The following is an 18,152-nucleotide window of genomic DNA, read 5'->3' as shown; positions in this document are numbered from 1 at the left end:
GAATGGGCAATGTTCTCTGTACAATCAACAGTGCTTTCTGCAGCACTGGGATAGAGCTACCCAAAATATAGAGTCTTTGGGAAAATGAAGATGCCAAATATCTTGTTATTGTAACCTCTACGGAAAGCTCCATGTACTTAAGGATCCACCTCCCTCAGCATGAAGTAGATACAAAACATCTATTTCTTTCTCTACTAAATCTAAAGGCTTTTCATTGTGAAGTGATTCAACGTCAAATCAACTCAGAGCACCCTCTCCTTGGACAACTATACTTTGCCTTTCCCATTCCTGGTCTTAATGTTTTTGGTTGGGTTTTTTTTTTTAAATTCCAAAGAGTCACCTGTAAACAGGAAATATTTCACCAGTTTTGTGTGTGTTGGGGTGGTGTTTTGTTTATTTGCTTTTGTTTTTCAAGTACATTTCACTGCTTAATATGATATACCTCTTGAAAGAAACACATACATTAGCCTGACTTAATGAGGAAAGAGAGAAATTTGATTTACCAATACAAAATCATTTCCTATCTGCAGAAAATGCTAAAAACTCCTACAAGTTGCTTTCAGTTGAAGTCAGTTGAATTATTAACGTGCTTTATCTCTGCATTGGTATATAGACCAATTACAAGACAAACAGGCAGACTGCAGCTTGTAACCTGCAGAGGTTACAAGCTGCAATACAGATATACAAGATATTTGTTTGAATTTGGCTACAAATTTACGTCAAAATCGGAGAAGACTGCTGCTAAATGATAAGATATTACAAATAAGGGTTTTAGTGCAGTAAATAACTGATGGTAGTCCTCACCTGCAATTTTACTGAGGTGACATACCTTCCCATAGTATGAAAGCTGTGCTCCAAAGTAATTTTTCCTACTGTCTTAATACTGCATATGGTATATCAGAAAATTTGTATTAAATAATCAGTGTAATATTTTACAGCTTCCTTCGACGTACCAGAGATCACTGTTTTTAGTCAAGAATTTGACACTAAAGCAGACAAGTTTAAGCCATGTTTGCTATGGTCTCCAGCTCAGGTGTTGCATAAATTAAAAAGGTGAAATCTTTACTGAAGTCAAGAGCAAAACTTGCATTGATTTCAGTGAAGCTAGGATTTTACCCAGAAATTGTGATTCATGTCATAGTTATTTATTGTTTCAAATGTACTCCATAATTTATGATAATTTTAGTTCTTGGTTATATTTTGGAAGGCCTCCAGATACATGGGTATAGATGGTTTTTTGCATCCTCAGCAGTGCCCCAGCTAGCACACTGGATTAGCAGTATTATATAATGGATGTGAAGCATTTCTGAGATACTGTGTGGGAAGTCACCACGCTTTACAACAATTATTTTGATGCTACTGCTTTCAGATCTCACGATATCTGTGACATTACTGCTTAAATGAAAGATCGTTCATGTGCAACATACTGCATCCAATGACATAAAAAAATAGAAAAATACACAAGGCCAGAAGCCTTGTCAGTATGTTGATTCACTCTGTAATTTACAGTTCATACCACATTATTGCAGTAACTTTGTATAGCATTCACAATAACAAAAGCACCCTAGTTAACTCTTAAATTTATTAGGAAAACTTAATGCAGTTTCCTAAACCTTTTAATGTTGACTTTTCTTCACATCCAAAGTAAAAACTGAGTGACTACAATAGGAATTGGGCAGGCCTCTGTTTTTAACCATCCTATCAGCTGTACCAAGTATTAAGTGATGACATTTCATCCTAAACAAAATAGGAAAAGGGTATCTCAAACATACTAAATGTTGAGAGCTGGGATTCTGGAATCACAGTAGTTCACCAATGCCACTGGAGCAATTTCTTAAAAAAGTAAAGAGGAAGGAGGAAAGTAATGGAAAATGTGAAGTCACTAGATCTGTGAACAAACAAAAATAAATAAGATGATGCTGGGAATCAAATGGAAAGGCAGAAAGGGGATAGTAGGCAAATACTTGTACAGGGAAAACAGCAACAATTTCCACAGGCTGCTTTAAAATTAAAACTTAAAATTCAAAACTTTTTTAGCATCTTTTTTGCAGTTGCTCCTAAAAAAATCACGATGGGAACAGCCAATTTTAGCAAGGCTTTAGATTATTATTATTTGTAAAAGCAGCTAAAGAAAGATGGTAAAAGATTCATCCAGGCACAGTGGACCTTTTCTCCGATTGCTCCTAAGGATACTTGAAGGCCTTAATCTTTGCAATGCTAAAAAGGAAGCCCTGGAAGAATCATGGTTATCCTTCCCCATAAGCATGAAGAAGGCCATAATAATTTCCAATGAATGGCAAAGCAAGGCTGTTTCTAGCAAGTTTGTGGGGAAGAACTCCGGAGTACTAAAAAAAAAAAAAATTTTTTTAGTAGTTTTCAACTTCAGAGATACAGTTTAAAATGATTACATATTTTCATAATCCAGTTTTCAAGTTACTTAGGAAATAAGCTAAGTTTAAAAAAAAACTGGTAAGCATCAGGCATGCTACATCAAGGGAATTCTTAATGTTTACACTGCGATATAACTTTATAAATTTAGTTCTAGTAGGAAAACAGTTACTTTAAGATCAGAAAACATATTTAAATATGACAATGAAATAGTAGTACTCCGGAGTACTAAAAAAAAAAAAAAATTTTTTTAGTAGTTTTCAACTTCAGAGATACAGTTTAAAATGATTACATTAATTTCATATCCAGTTTTCAAGTTACTTAGGAAATAAGCTAAGTTTAAAAAAAAACTGGTAAGCATCAGGCATGCTACATCAAGGGAATTCTTAATGTTTACACTGCGATATAACTTTATAAATTTAGTTCTAGTAGGAAAACAGTTACTTTAAGATCAGAAAACATATTTAAATATGACAATGAAATAGTAGTGTAGATCAGTTTAAGCCAGATAACTGAAAGTGACAATTTACAGTTAGCAATTCTATGGCTAATGTACTGAAATAGAACTTTGTTGTTGTTGTCAAATACCATAGCAAGGAATTGAAAGACAATGACTTATTCTTTCTGAATGGTTGTGTTCTTCAAACATAGCAGACAAGCATTTTCTTTAATGAATTATATTACTTTTTCATTTTAGTCTTAGCATGACTTTTCAGATACTGCCTTCAATGAAAAATAAGAGATTGAAGTTGTTAAAATGAGTATTATGTGATTGATTTAAAAAACAATTAGAGATTTGAAACACCATATTTCAAAGGTCAAAGCAATCCAGTTTCCTCAAACAAGTACTTATGCCGCCTAAGATTTATATCTAGGACTTTGCAAATTAAGTTTTACACCGGCCTCTCCATGAGCTGTATTTTAAGAAAACACTATATAAGTAATAGTGGTTTTTAACTATTACACATGAATCAGCTTGTTTCAATGGAATTAAAAATAATGTATCTTTTAAAAAAAAAATCTTGTCATCAGAAAAAGTTATTTTTCCTCTCAGCTACTGATTTTAAGGACTATAGTAAATGAAGTAAGGAGTAAATGATACCCTTCCCTCATTCTTTTACGAATTATATTACATGCGGTCTTGATCAATTGGAAAGAACAGAAACAAATCTTGTTACACACTTGGCAAACATATCCCTCAATCAAAATTAACTTAGCCTGAAATAGAAAATCTGTGACAGTCAGAACTTTTTTTTAATTGAGCTACCTATTCATGAAGAACAAACTAATGCAAACAGATTTATTACTAAAATTATGAAATTATTTGCAAGTTGTTTGGAGAAGAACTCAACTGTGTATGGTTTCAGTTTCAGAATGTTCTCAAAACAAGGAGAATTTGTGCAGAAGCAAACAAATACATAAACTCAGAAGTTTCAAAAAACCACCACAGTGGAAATTTTTCTTTTTCACATTTATCCAGAAAAGTCTAATGTCTCAGCACAGTGCCATTTGTACAAACTGATTTGTGTGCTATGCCACACTTGTGTAAATTACACAATAAATCCCGTAAACACTAAAAAGATAACACTGATATTTCTCAACTAAATTATGGATATACCTGTTGTAAAAATGTAATGTGAGATCAGGAGCAATATTACACAAAATCCTGAAAGTCACAGCATAAACCTGAGATTTTGGCAGTTTTATCAAAATGTCCTAAATTACTCTGTATGCATCACTAGTTCTCATGTCTTACTCACCATGTATATTTGTTTGTCCCAAACAAAAGGTAGACAACTTTTTTTGTCCAACAATACATTAAACCAAAAGTGATTAGGTATTATCAAATTAAATATCATAAATAAAAAGTATTTACAGTATTTTCTAATTATTAGACAACAAAATAACCAATTAAATTGTGCAACAAACTTAAACACCCAACATCAAAAATGTGAAGTATTACTTAAATCTTCACATACTGATTTTACAAAAAACTATTAAAATATTTAAAAATTTCCATTTTATCTATTTTAAACAAGGAAATTTCAAAAATGTTTAAGACTATTAAGAGTTATCAATTACACAGGCACTTCACATGTAAACAATCTACAGTACAACTGAAAAAAATATTTGGCACCAACCTAGAAGACTGGAAAAAACTCAATAAAATATGTCCTTTTCCCATTGTACACTGTTTTGTGTAATCACCATACACTCAGCCTAAATACTGGCAATGTTAGAAGTGTGTAAGTTACAATCAGGAGTGCAAAAAATAAAGAACGCAAATATTAAGCTTTCTGAGAGAGTGAAAGTGGATCACAAGTGATCAGTCGCTCGCATTTTTACCATCATACCATCGCTACATTTTTGTCTTACCTTTAAACCAAATTATTGACTTGAAAGACTAAAGGGGGAGGGAAGGGGGGCGTGCTTTGTACTTCTAAAATAATTCGAACAATATTTTCAATGTAGGAAAAGAAATCCAGCATTTAACTGTAATACTGTGAGATGTTAAATGGCAGCTTTTAACTTAAATTAACTGGAAAGAGAACCTGATGCTACCACAATCTCTTTGTGCATCCAATTGCAAAAGAAACAAATAATAATTATGTTCTTTTAACTGTCAGCTGACTCCAAGGTTTTCACGTACAACTCCAAGTAAGGCTCTCTACAGCATCTGGACAGATACTAGTTTGATGGCTTGGATGTTCCCATGTAGGAAGCTGAACTGCCTCAGAGCAATCCAAATCAACAGATTGAATGGTAAGTTGTCTAGCTTCCAAGAAGTCATGTCACATGGAGGAAAGCTGAGATACTTTCAATGTTGGCAATTCAAGCAGAGCTTGAACTGTGAGGCCAACCTTCACCAGACCCCTTTCCTCCAGAATGTGATGAGGCAAGCAAAGTCTCTCCTGCAAAATAAAGCAGTACGTGTATCAAGCTTCATTCATTTTTTCCCCAAGGCAGGTAACAAAGGCATTCTCTCTGAAGTCACACATACATCGCTATAAGACACTTGCATAGAAAATGTCTTTGGCCTTGAATTTCGCATATGGTCCTCTACAGTAACAGAATGGTCAGAAACTAATTATATCTAAGATCTGTTTAAAGTTTTAAACTATGACAACAGCAGAAGATACATAAAAGACTGCTAATTTCATAAAGCCAAAGACTGTTTCTTTTCATAAGCAGAGCAAGACAAACAGGATGATGGGCATTGTTGGCTCAGTGGCCTACTTCCCCCTTTGCCTTGTTTTGTAGGCTTATTACCAATTTTTCCCTTGGGAAAACTTGGAAGTGCAGATAGACTCGGTCCTCAGTAATGAGCCATTCCCCAAGAAAGTCATCTTTCAGTTTCAGAATTTAGCACAACCTGGACAATTTTCCCAACTGCTAGCTTGTCTTACATGTAATTCAGGAGGTAAATCTTAGCATCTCTACTTCTGAATGGCCTGTGGCTCCACGCTAGATAGAAGCTGTGACAGAGCAGTAACCCCGGCTTCTAAATCCATGAACTAATTTTCTTGTTCCACTAAAAAGGGTCAAGGGAGTTTTTTGTCTCTTGTAATATGCAGGAAATTATTTGACCTTCAGGTTTCCCCCCCCTCCTGATACAGGGAAGTGAGAGGATGAACTTGGGCAACAGAAGCATGAATAATGGGCTGCAATTACAGTCATGCTAGAAAAGATAGCTAATCAGTTAGGCTACATTTCTGGAATTGCAGGATTTTCCTAGGCAGACACTGAAATTCATGCCAAAGTGAGTTGCTAAACTCAAGACTTTAAAATATTACAACATCATCCTCTCGCATCAATTCTTTTGTTTAGATAATTTAATTTACAAGGTGGTCAGTATTATTTTTACTATAAGGAATGACTAGAAACCCATAAAGTAGCTTCCTCAAGTTCATGCCACAGGCCAGAAATGGGACTTCTTTTCACATCTTCAAGTTCCCTGGTCAGTGTTATAATCACTATTGCTCCCTGAATTAAGACCCAAAAAAACCCCAACTTCAGTATTTGCTGACAATTTCTGTGGTTATTATTAAGAAGTCAATAAAGCAATTAGTATACCTGTGGAACGCCCAATTTTTTACAAGCATCGAGAAAGTTTTCAACATTTCTTCGGCACTTTGCCATACTGAGTTTAGGCTGTAAAGACAGGATGTTAGATCTTCATCATACATTTGTGAAGGATTGTATATTTCTGATGCAAATTCAGTAACAGTTGCTAAAACACAGAACAAATTCTATGAAGACTCAGTATATGAAAATAGTTCTTAAACTAAACTTCTGAGCCTCGTTTAGTGCTTCTTGCAGGAAAAATTGAAGTGAGGAATGTAGTCAATTAATATGGTAAACACGATTCATGATGTTTTAGTATTGAACTTCAAAAGCTTGTTTTCACGTAAGATGCAACTAAAGTAAGATAAATGACTTACCACTGCTGGTGATGGTACGTGAATGCTGGCAACAGAACGTGGCCTTATGTGATTGGCTAAATGGCAAAGAACTACTCCATCCATCAATGCTGCTCCAATGTCGTCTGGCAAAATTACTTTCAACCTTGATTCAAGATTCTATTAAAAAGTCCATAAGTAAGTTACTTTCAACATTAGCTAGTTTTTAATTCTAAATCCAGGGTATTTTAAAGCATTCAGTTTAAAAGGGACATTTTAATACTAAAGTGAAGTAAATGGAGTCAACTCGCACTTTACTGAGTACAAATATCCTTTTCTCTTTATCATTCTCTTATCCCTTTATCATTAACCTTACATTCCCTTTGCTTGTTTTTTGGTTTTTTTTAATGACACAATTACATACATTGAGAAAGACATTCAGCCAACAACTACCATGAAAGCCATATGATGAACTCACTACTCATAATAGGAAAGCACAGAATTTAAGGACAGAAATGTTAGGCTGAATACCTCATTAGCTGTCAGTGTGCAGAATTTGTGGGTTGAAATCATACACAATTTTACTAGGAAAAGGAGGAAAAAAAAAAGAGGGGAACACAACCACTTTAGGCACGGGTATTTCACTCGTGCAGATGACAGTTAAATAGCTGAGGAAAGGGTGGCCAAGAAGTGCCCACATTTGTGTTGCAGAACAGAGAAGGTAAGCAGGGAATGTTTTTTCCCCACTCCAGCAACAAGCCTTCACTGCTCAGGAAATGAACTGTTTCAAGACAGAAACAGCCTTCATAGAAGTCACACCCCAAATTAGTACTGCCCTGGAAAGCAGAGCTACTACGATTTACAGTTAACTATAACTGTTAAGTATCTTGAGAACGATAACTTACTGGAAGTCTGAAATTTAGATTCCATTCAGTATTGTATGACTTGTAGCAACTTTCTACACTCAAAAAGCATTTGGCTATTCAGAAGACTATGACCATCTTTCTTCAAATCTCAGATCAAATAGCAGTAAACAAGCAGACTTATTGCCTCCCTAGGAAAACCTAAAACCTCAGAAACCTAACGAAAAAAAAAATATCGTTTTTCATTTCACTTAATGTTTCAGCTAAAAAAACCATTTAGTTCCTGGTTAGTATTTTGGTTGGACCAAAAACAGTACCAGTGTAGCCTGTTACATGAAATTCCTTGGGAAGAAATATCACTACAGACATGCCCTTGTACAACTGTAATGATTTGCAGGCCTTTATTATAAAGGTTTAAATTGTGGTACAGAGCAAACTAAACACACTGCATGCATATAGTAAATAATGGTACATACATTGCGAAGCTGTCTTATTTGTTCCCTTTCTTCCCTTAAATGCTCCATTTTCCTCCTCATTGTAAATCCAGGATCCACTGCACCATAGTCCTGGCGAGATGCACGGCTGAAAGCTATTAAATATTAGTGAAGTTAGTTTTCAGAATTCAGATTAAAAAATGCAATGACTAAAAATCTACCAACAAGGATAAAAATGGGAAAAAAGCTGCAGAACTTTTCAGAACAAATTATTTAAGTATCCTGATGTAAAATATGTTGTCTATGAAACTTATCTTTCAAATAAAATACACAGACCATCTTACTTAAGTGCAAATAGATAAATAGAAAATATGGAAACAGAATTGACTTCAAAATTCAAATATCTGTTTGAGATATACAACCCCATTTGCACTTTTCCAAGCATATCTTGAAATCTAGCTTGAAATTATTTTCATTGTTTTATTTTTAATCAAGTATAAAGTCTTTATGGAGACTAAAAAAAGGGACAGAACTCCCTGATGTAACTTACAATGAAAGATTTAAAATATATAAACACAGTCACATATATGCATGTTTTAGGTGTACATAAGCAGAGACACAGTGATTGCTTATTAAAGAACTAATTGACAAATATGAAATGTCTCATCTAAAAGTTCAGAGTTCTTCTTTAAAAAGGAGGTCTTAAATAATTACATTCACTTTACTATTCTTCATGGTCAGAAAGCCTTCAAATGACAATTCTATTATTTTATAGAACACTGGCAAATAAAAACTCTTCTGTAGCAATACCACTGTATCCTTAAGTATTTTACCCTATGCTTCTGAGAAAAAAAAAATCAATACTTACACCTTTAGAATTTTATATATTGTTTCTAATAGTTTGAATTTTAGCAAGAGATCTAACAATCAAAAATAACAGAAATTTTATAGATACTCTTGAAATCACTGCTCTGATTTTATACATTATGAGAGTATGTAGTTCGTATACAGAGAAATACAATTGCATGTTACCGACAGTATCTATGGAAGCATCTAAAACCACAAAGATTTTGGCTTGTAATTAAGAAACAAAATGCCATTCACTTTCCTAGAACTGAGTGAAAGGGGTGCTGCTCTTTTACAGACATGAGCTGGCAGTGGCTCCTAGGAAGCCTACTACCACACTGAGAAAACATGGGCTGAAAAGTCCTAACAAGCCTGCTTCCTCCTATCAAATCTGCACCTTCCTGCAGCCAAGGATGTAGGTAACTCAGAAGCCTCTAAATTATCACAGCCAGGCACGTCCTGGTACATGCAACTAACCTAACTATCTCTGGCACACAAGTTTCACACAACTGCTTACAAGTCTCAGGTGACTTAAGGGCCCTGAAGAAGGCACTTGCATGACCTCAGCCAGACATATGTTACTACTGAGGGCTCACAGACTAGTATTAAGGAGGTCAAGCTTTGCTACCATAAATACTGAATGAAATTAAACTGAAGAGTTGAGATGATTCTTTCTTAATGAATTTGCACAAAGACTGTTCCCTTAAAAACAGAGAAGAGTGGTATCAGCCAGAAAAAGGATTGCACAGTGGCTTTTCCAAACCATGTTTTACACTGTTGACATCCAAAGTCACATAAACACTTGCAAATAAAAGAATACTGTAACTGCAAAAAAAAGGTATTATTTCTACCTAGATTTCAGAGGACTGAAAGTCTGCTTTAGACAATACAACTTTCTTATGAGGATACGGCAGAGTCTTGGAAGAGTCAGGGTGCAACAAAGCACTAAGCCATAGCTCCTGGCAAAGCTCTGCTCAGAGCATCCTTTCATAGGACAAATTACACAGATCTATTTCTCTTGAAACCCTCCTGCCTCAGCCATCAGGTCTCAAGAACAATTGCATGCTCTTTCCCTGTTCTTTGACAGTGACTAAATATGCACAAAATAAATCAGTGGGGAAAAAATTTAAAAAATTTTAAAAAAAAAATCACTGTGCAACTTGGGGAACTTTCAATTATTTGTTTGCCAAAGCAGCTGTCTATGTCTTTCCCAGTACTATGTTTGTGATAAGTACACTGAGTCAATTGCTATACTGTGGCATCTCTTCATATTCATTCCAATTCATGCATCTGCTATTCTTACCATCTATTCCAGCCCAGGAAATAAACATCTGTTTTATCATGCTATGTTAGAGAACAGCAGCTTACCTGACCTTGGTTTGAGACCAAATGGACCATGAGTGTTACTATCAGTCCTTTCATAATCCTGTTAAAAGAGATAAAGTCAATTTTCTTCCATTTATTAAAAGAATTAACTTTTGTTCCCATCAAGATAGTGTTTAAATTATTCTTCCCTAAGAAAAGTGAGTCCTTCTGCTTAACTGTAACACTCTTCTGAAGGGGACAGTATAAAATAAATGGAACAAAAGTAACCTCACTACATGCAGATAATTATCTTACTGAGGAAGAAAAGCAGCACCAGATTAACTAAAATCTACTCTAAACCATTTCAAACTACTGCAAACCATTCTGAGAACAGAGTTCTAAGCCAGCTGTAAGCAAATACAAATATCCTCCCAACGCTTAGCATCAAAGTATTTCTTAAGAAATGTTTACTTTCAATTATGAAGATCAGGTTTTTCCTCATTTCACCATCTAAAAAGAGATGCACACAGTAATTTGGTATGTACATGAGAGATCTTTATTTCAACTCCTTTCACTGTATCTGGGAGATATTCTCATTCTGCTCCCTCAGGTTCCTTATAGACATGAGGTGGAAATGTTCAATCTTTGGTATGCTTTATTCAGAGCTCAGTAGTGCAGTGCAGCCACCGTGAGACTATGTGGATGTTCCTTAAAAAGGAAAGCAACCAGTGAATGAAGCTGCAAGGCTGCACCATAAAGGCGACAGCCAGAAGTGTAAAGGATGAAACTCTCTAAGAATTGTCAGTACCTATGGGTTCCTTGTGATATATAAAGTACTAAACCACAAGTTTTACTTAAAATCCTCTGGATGGCTAGTGCATAGGGGACACCTATAAAATATGGTAAATTCGATTTTTGTTTTATTAGCTATTTTCATTAGGAAAGATAATGGAGACAAAGCAATGCACCTTTCTACACACCAGTCAAAAAGAAGAAACAGATATTTGCAAAGGTAAAACAAGTTGTAATATCTGTCTCTAGCGTCTATCTATTTTTGAGTGTTTATTATGATGAAATATTTCTAATTGCCGTTTCAAAAGAAACTAACAGCTTTATATCTGCATGGAAAACCTGGTGACAAGTAATGTGCACAAAGAAATGTTTGTTGAATGAAGAACAAAACCACAAACTTGTACCTCAGACGACACAGGAGACTGTGGAGACACATTAGTATTATCACTGTCTTGCTAAAAAGAAATCAAAGAGATGATATTATAAAAATGAAAATTATGATTTAACAAGAAACATGAAATTATGAAATACACAAGACATGAGACACGCAACATTTGTCAAGTATGCGACAAACTGGCAGCAACTAAATTTAAAAATGTGTAAGTCAAGGAAACACTGTTCACTGTTTATGTCAAATACTACTTTTACATTACTTTTACTTGATGGGTGAATTAACTTTCCTATTACCGAAGCAAGTAAAATGTCCTACTTTTCCCCAGTACACAATCTTGATGACTTTTTTCAAATAAAGTATAATACTTATTTCTGCTCCAGCTTTGGAATGCAAAGTTTGTTTGCATGGACTCTAGCCAGTGTTCTCCTGTTCCTGTGACATGTAAGTGTTCATAAAAGACAAACGAATAAAACGTCTTCTTAAATATTTTACACAATTACTATTTCTCACCTCATCATTTTCATTTCCACTTGAACTCTTTCTAGAAGACTTATACTGCAAAACACACACAATTATTACTTTAAAATGGAAGTATGGTTTTCATTTGAACTAAATGGCTTGATATCACTCAGATGTTACTTATTACTGGTGAAGCTGCTGAGAAAAAACACATTACAGAATCAAAGGAGCAAAAAGAAATAAAACAGAAAAGGAACATCTAGTTCCTAGGCTAGTCAAGATCTTTGTTATGTCGATGAGAGGATAAGAGCATTTTCAAATTAAATACTTTTATAATGTGAACTCTGACTGCATGTGACAGTTGATCCAAGTGAAAAGATCTTAACAACTGCTACTCTGAAGCAGTTAGAAAAATCATGCAACCTGTGAAAGTTAAAGTTACATAACAAAACACACTGTAAAAGTAAGATTGCTTACACTTTGTGAGATTGACTTGACATTGTAAAAATATTAAATTAACAAAAAAAGAATCAGTATTTCCTTTACAACTTCAAAGCCTGATCACATCCTTTTATCTATTTAAGACCAGCGCTTTTTCTACAGTTCTGTCTGATTTGTTGCACACTGCCTTCATCACTGTCCCACTTCCTGATTATCCTGAAAGTGGAGGAAATGAAGGAGGGATTGAAGGAAGAAATTTACAAAAGCAGTATTTAAGAAAATAAGTGTGTTTCATTGTCTGCAGAGCAAGCGTACAAAAAATAGAAAAAAACATGCAGCTAGAATTAAAAAGATCCATCACTACAAAACCCTGATAAGTGCGTTGTGTGTACATGGCTGGCCTACCCATCTTTATGATTAACACCTAACACAGGCTAAATTAAGAGACTAACTTTGGAACTGGAAGGATGGCTCTCCTTCAAAGATCTGACTTTTAGGGGTACATATAGGTTTTAGTTAAAAGAATTTCTTAAAAAGGAAGAAAAACCTGACTTGCAACTACGTTCTTTAATATTAATAAACACGCAAACTTACATAGCTCTGTTATAGAAAGTTGTATTTATTAGTTATGCATAGAAGATGCTTGTCTTCAAAGTTATAACTGAGCACTGATGGACTGTAAAATTGAGCAGCGTTATAGAGTTCAATTTTCAACAGCTTTCAAACTACATGCTGACAACAATGAACAGCATCTCTCTTGAAAATCCAAGTCTAGGACAAACAGCCTTTGTTGGCTATCCTACTGCCACTCATTTTCTGTGCAAATTAAACACGTCTTTTGAAGAGTGACTGAATAAAGTGTCAGTTGTTGGTTTGTGGGATTCTTTTGTTGTTTTGGGTTTTTGGTGGTTTTGGGTTTTTTGTTTTGAGGGGGTTTGGGGGGATGGATTTTTTTTTTGGTTGTTGGTTTTTTTGTTTTTTGGTTTGTTTTTTTTTTTAAACTATGCACAGAGTACAGGTAGTTCTGGGGTCAGATAGAGACCTACTGCATATATCATTGTGTCCTGGTTTCGGCTGGGATAGAGTTGATTTTCTGGATATTTCTTGGGCTTATTTCCTGTACGTTTGCGGTACAAGGGAATACATTACTTTGGCAGCTGATAAGGCAAAGCCTAATTTTCTATGCCCTGCAGACCTCCGCTGCCGACTTCTATTTATACAGGCCTTTGGCCAGTTCTGTGTTCATGTTTTTCCACCATAATTATCCATATCAAAGCTAGCACATAGTAATTCTTTTCCATTGTGGATACGCTAACAAGAATTTCAGCTTGGATGTAGCTAGGATCCAAAACAACTACAGACTATTCTGGGGGGGTGGGGCGGGCATTTTGCTTGATAAAATTGTCTTCAATGGTAAGATTCTTTTTACATACTTAACGCAACAAAGATTTCTGGTTCCAGCGAGACTTTAGTACAATGCCACAAAAAAAAGGAGTTCTGATTCTCACAGGCATTTTCCTACCCTTCTGCTGCACAGTACAATTGCACAATAAGAATATATAATATGTATAATAAAGATGCTTTATAAATACTTCTGGATGCTGATCCAAGTAAATTTTCCCTGTTCTAATGATGCCCATTGCAGTACTTTGGCATGTATTCTTAAGATATTAATGTTTGTCAGTACAGATATGATTATTCAATGAGCTTTTTTGCCAAGAAAGCATGGACACAATATGAATTGTATTTTCACTGGTTTCTCAGAACAGCAGTAGTACCTTTTTTTTTTTTCCAGTTTGCCATGGAAGACAGGCTTCATTTCACTTGCTTACTGCCTTGTTTTTGCAAATGAAACTATCAGTGACACAGTATTTTTTGTTACTGGTACAGCCTGCTTAATTCACTTTTGAGACATGTCTATAGCTGTATGCAATGTGATTTCAGGTATCTGCTTCCATCACAGAGCTCAAAACTGAAATCTATATTAGCATTTAAAGACATCTTTTAAAGTTATGAGGAATCACTAATGCAGGTCTTCTGTATTGATAGCACAGCTGTTTAATGAGTCAAATGGCTGAATTCTGTTTTACTTATAAGTTTCTCCCCTTCCCCTCAAAGGCTGCAGGGCAAAATTAATTTAGGGATGAAAACCCTGGAAAGAGGTCAGTAGAATTCAAGTTAGGATACAACCCCATACACTCTTCAGGAAAAAACATTAATAGCTCCTATAATCACAAGAATATCTGAGCTGTACGGCATGCTCTGTTTTTCCTAGAATTTAATTTCTTTGAAGTTCTGTAGCATTTCATAAAGATGTTTGATGGCAAAAGATCCAAGAAACTAATTTCGTAAGTGACAAATTTAACTCACCCTAGCACTGGTCAGAATTCTCCTATTTCTCTACCATACCTCAAAACAAATTTTATCTAATGCTGCTATAACTTCGTATCTGTTTTGCAATAAGCGAACACTGACATCTGGTGACCAATGGTACACACTACAGCAGCAAAGTAATACAGAGAAAATTTCCTCTCTAAAATGCAAACTAATGCAGTGAGAACCAAAATGCATAAATCATTCTTATAACCAAGCTGCACAAAAAGGTAATGCATATTTTCCTTGCACTACAAAACAAAAAAATCCCTCAAAATGGATGGGGAAGGGCTAATGACTGAAGACTAGCTCCTGGCTTTACCAGAAAACAACTGTAAATTACTTTCTTTTATTTAAAGGATAAACAAAGTATTCGGTCGATTTTTTCCTCCTGATTTTCCTGCACTCTCACATTACCCTAAATACATACACATACATATATATTATTTAACTCAAAAGAGCCAGATAAAAAATTACAGGTTACATGCAAAATTAAAAGCATGACAACCTTTGAGGTTTTCTTACCTTTACTTATATAGTTTCTTCTACTCTCATTAAAAAAAAAAAGTGTCACCCACCCACACTCCCCCCATTACCTTGAAATACTCTTTCCTAATTTGTTTACTTCTCCTTCTTTCTTCATTCTGCCAAATCACTGGCTGTGTTTCTGGCCAGTGCTGCTCATCCATTGAATCCTTCTGGTTTTCCAGTGGCTATAAGGTTCAGAAATATTTTACATAAAAGGTAAATATACCTCCTGTGCAGTAACACAAATTATTATGAACCACAATTATGACTTGTTTGCCTCTCTCAGTCTAGCTTTATGACATGAAAGTGTTATCAGTCTTAATGGTGATTCTGGTAGAAATCACATTTCCTTTCAAATCCTAAAACATATTTCATAGAAGAAAAAGAATCTATGAAATAATTCTTAAGAAAATAAACACCCTTTTCTGCACTGAGCCTAATTTTTGCAGGTATGTTAGGAAGCCACCTAAGGCTGCCATAAATAACTTCAAAACACCAGTTAGGAGTGTGGTTAGCCACTAGCATATCTAATTTCTCAATCTGAATACTCATTGCACAGGAAAAAAAATTGTCTTCTTGTAGCCATCCAAGTATTTGTCTGCTGTTCCTATCTAAAAGATTATACACATCAACTAGCTGTAAAAGAAATCTCAAAGTATGCAACATATTCTGAAGACACAGCTAAACTAGATTTATTCTTAAAATAACAATGAATATGTATGAACATGTCTATTTTATGAAAACTGAAAGCAGACAATCTGAAGGGACCATTTCATAATAAGGCTAAAACTACATTTCCAACTATTTCTTCATATTAGAATATCAGGCCATTTAAAACAATTGCAAATACCTCATGGATTAAAATCTAAAATAAAGAGTACTCTACAATTTCACTGCAATTTTACAGTATCATGCAAGCCTCCCAGTGAGGTATGGGGAATGGAAGGCCTATATAATTCAAACCATTTAGAAACTTTAAAAAAAAAAGAACATTATGGTGAGGCAATAAAATTTATATGCAAAGAAATACTAAAACCAAGTAAGTAAAACTTATGTCTCATTAGTTTCAAGATCTAAAAGCTAGTACCATATGCTCCATTACATACAAGTCAAATTATCTTGAAGCGCAAGTTCTTCAAAGGTTTTATATTTTCCACCACAATTACATAAATACAGTCACTATGTGTGTAAGCAACCATATGAATGTATAAAAATGTTTTCTGCCAGAAATACAAAACCAAAAAACAAAACAAAAACAATCACTCAAATATGAAGCCACCACATTTACATTTGAATATTTACCTGCCAGCTGTATGGGGACACTGGGGAATTCACTTCATCTGCTGAGACACTAAAAATTAAGATGAGAGGCATTATAAAATTTACTACTACTTGTGTACTTTAAAACCAAGTTACTTTAAAACACCAAAAAAGTGAACACTATTAAAAAACAGCTTCTCTGCAGCACTACAGTATTTTTTGCCTACCTGTATAAGGATGTCACAATGTGGCTAAAACGTATGACCATTTGACTAAAATCTCAAATCATATTTCATTCTCCTTTACCATATGCTGACAACAGGTCTTCCACGCTACAGTACTTTATTCAGATAAAGCTTTTTCCTAAGCATGTTGATCTTTAGAGATTACTAATGCACCTTCATTGTTTTATTTCTCAAAGCAATCAATGAAACATTTTGTTCAAAGCTCACAAAATATCTATTCTTAAACTTCTGGAAGACTCACATGCTTCATTTCACTGTTAGCTCTATACAGTAAAGTAGAAACTTATAGGGAAGGGAAAAATATTTTAAATGGGACAGTGAAACTGCAAAATCAAAAAATACACTTTGGAACATGGACTGCCTGAGATTACTGAAAATTCAGAGGTAAATGAAAGTGTTTAGATTTGGTGTCACTTCAAATTTTTCTTTCTAAATCTTTCTGTGAAATTCACTTCTATCACCTTACCAGCAACCATTTCATTCACATTCTGACAGCTGGCTTAGAAGCTGTGCAGCATACCAAAAGGCTAACAGCTGGGGATTGAATGCAAGAAGGACATAACACCATAAGCAATTATAATAAATCCTAAAGGGAAAGCAACTAGGTGCTTAGCTTCTGCTACTTTGTATTCCTTTCCTTCCTGTTTGCCTCAAACCAATAATGCTACTTTTAAAGCTGTTAGGCATAAGAAATTTGTCTGAATCACGTCCAATAGCTTGATAAGCAATCCAGTTGAGAATTGCAGGAACTGACACAATAAATAATTGAGTTTTGCTGTTGATACATATGTATCTATTAACTATGACATGTTCAATAAGTGTAAATTCTTTAGGGATATGACAGTCTTTCTACTCTCTTTGTATGTTCCTTACGCAGTGTGTGATTTGGGTTCCAATATATTAGTGCAATAAAACAACAAACAACCTGCAACTTCTACCATATCTTGTGTGCACACCTCACAGAAGGGGGTGGGGAAGTGATTGGGTTTTTTTGGGGGTGTGTGTTTTTGTTTGTTTTTGTTTTGTTTTGTTTTTAAGTCTCAGAACTGTTTCTGTTCATTAACAAAACAGGGAAAGGTAAATTTAACATTTCCTGGATTACCCTATAATATGAAGGCCTAATATAGCTGTAACCTACAATAGGTGACAGCATCCCAAAGAACAGAAACTGTATGTTAAGTAACCAAGGACTGTAAAGTTCCAAATGCAAGTGAATAGTTGCAGCATGGTTCATATAACCACAGGACATGTGCACAACTAGCTCTTTAAAACTGCAAATACCGATGAGAGAGAAGATAGCCAAAATCGGATGTATCATATTGAAATATCTACACTGTGTCCCTCTTCCGTTCGAGTAAATGCTTTCCTGATGTGTACCTGAACTGTAGAGAGCTGTTACCACCCCCAATCCTCTCTTAGCAACA

General features: G+C 34.8%; 1 protein-coding gene across 1 annotated transcript in view; it reads right to left on the bottom strand.

The window, feature by feature from the left end:
* Positions 1-3,472: 3,472 nt before the first annotated feature.
* The window catches only part of LRCH2 (leucine rich repeats and calponin homology domain containing 2), a 31,151-nt gene continuing 16,471 nt past the window's right edge, over positions 3,473-18,152 (bottom strand). Inside the window, exons 14-22 of the mRNA XM_019474194.1 lie at positions 16,526-16,574; positions 15,292-15,408; positions 11,933-11,977; positions 11,433-11,483; positions 10,300-10,357; positions 8,128-8,240; positions 6,831-6,968; positions 6,463-6,540; positions 3,473-5,300 (exon numbers count right to left, since the gene is read on the bottom strand). Of these exons, the coding sequence (XP_019329739.1) occupies positions 5,181-5,300; positions 6,463-6,540; positions 6,831-6,968; positions 8,128-8,240; positions 10,300-10,357; positions 11,433-11,483; positions 11,933-11,977; positions 15,292-15,408; positions 16,526-16,574 (769 nt within the window). The 3' untranslated portion in view covers positions 3,473-5,180. The remainder of the gene's footprint in view (positions 5,301-6,462; positions 6,541-6,830; positions 6,969-8,127; positions 8,241-10,299; positions 10,358-11,432; positions 11,484-11,932; positions 11,978-15,291; positions 15,409-16,525; positions 16,575-18,152) is intronic.

This window comes from Aptenodytes forsteri, unplaced genomic scaffold (assembly GCF_000699145.1).
Source record: "Aptenodytes forsteri isolate BGI_AS27 unplaced genomic scaffold, ASM69914v1 Scaffold265, whole genome shotgun sequence".
NCBI lineage: Eukaryota > Metazoa > Chordata > Aves > Sphenisciformes > Spheniscidae > Aptenodytes > Aptenodytes forsteri.
Note: the sequence above shows the minus strand (reverse complement) of the source record. Positions and strands in the feature narration are given on the sequence as shown.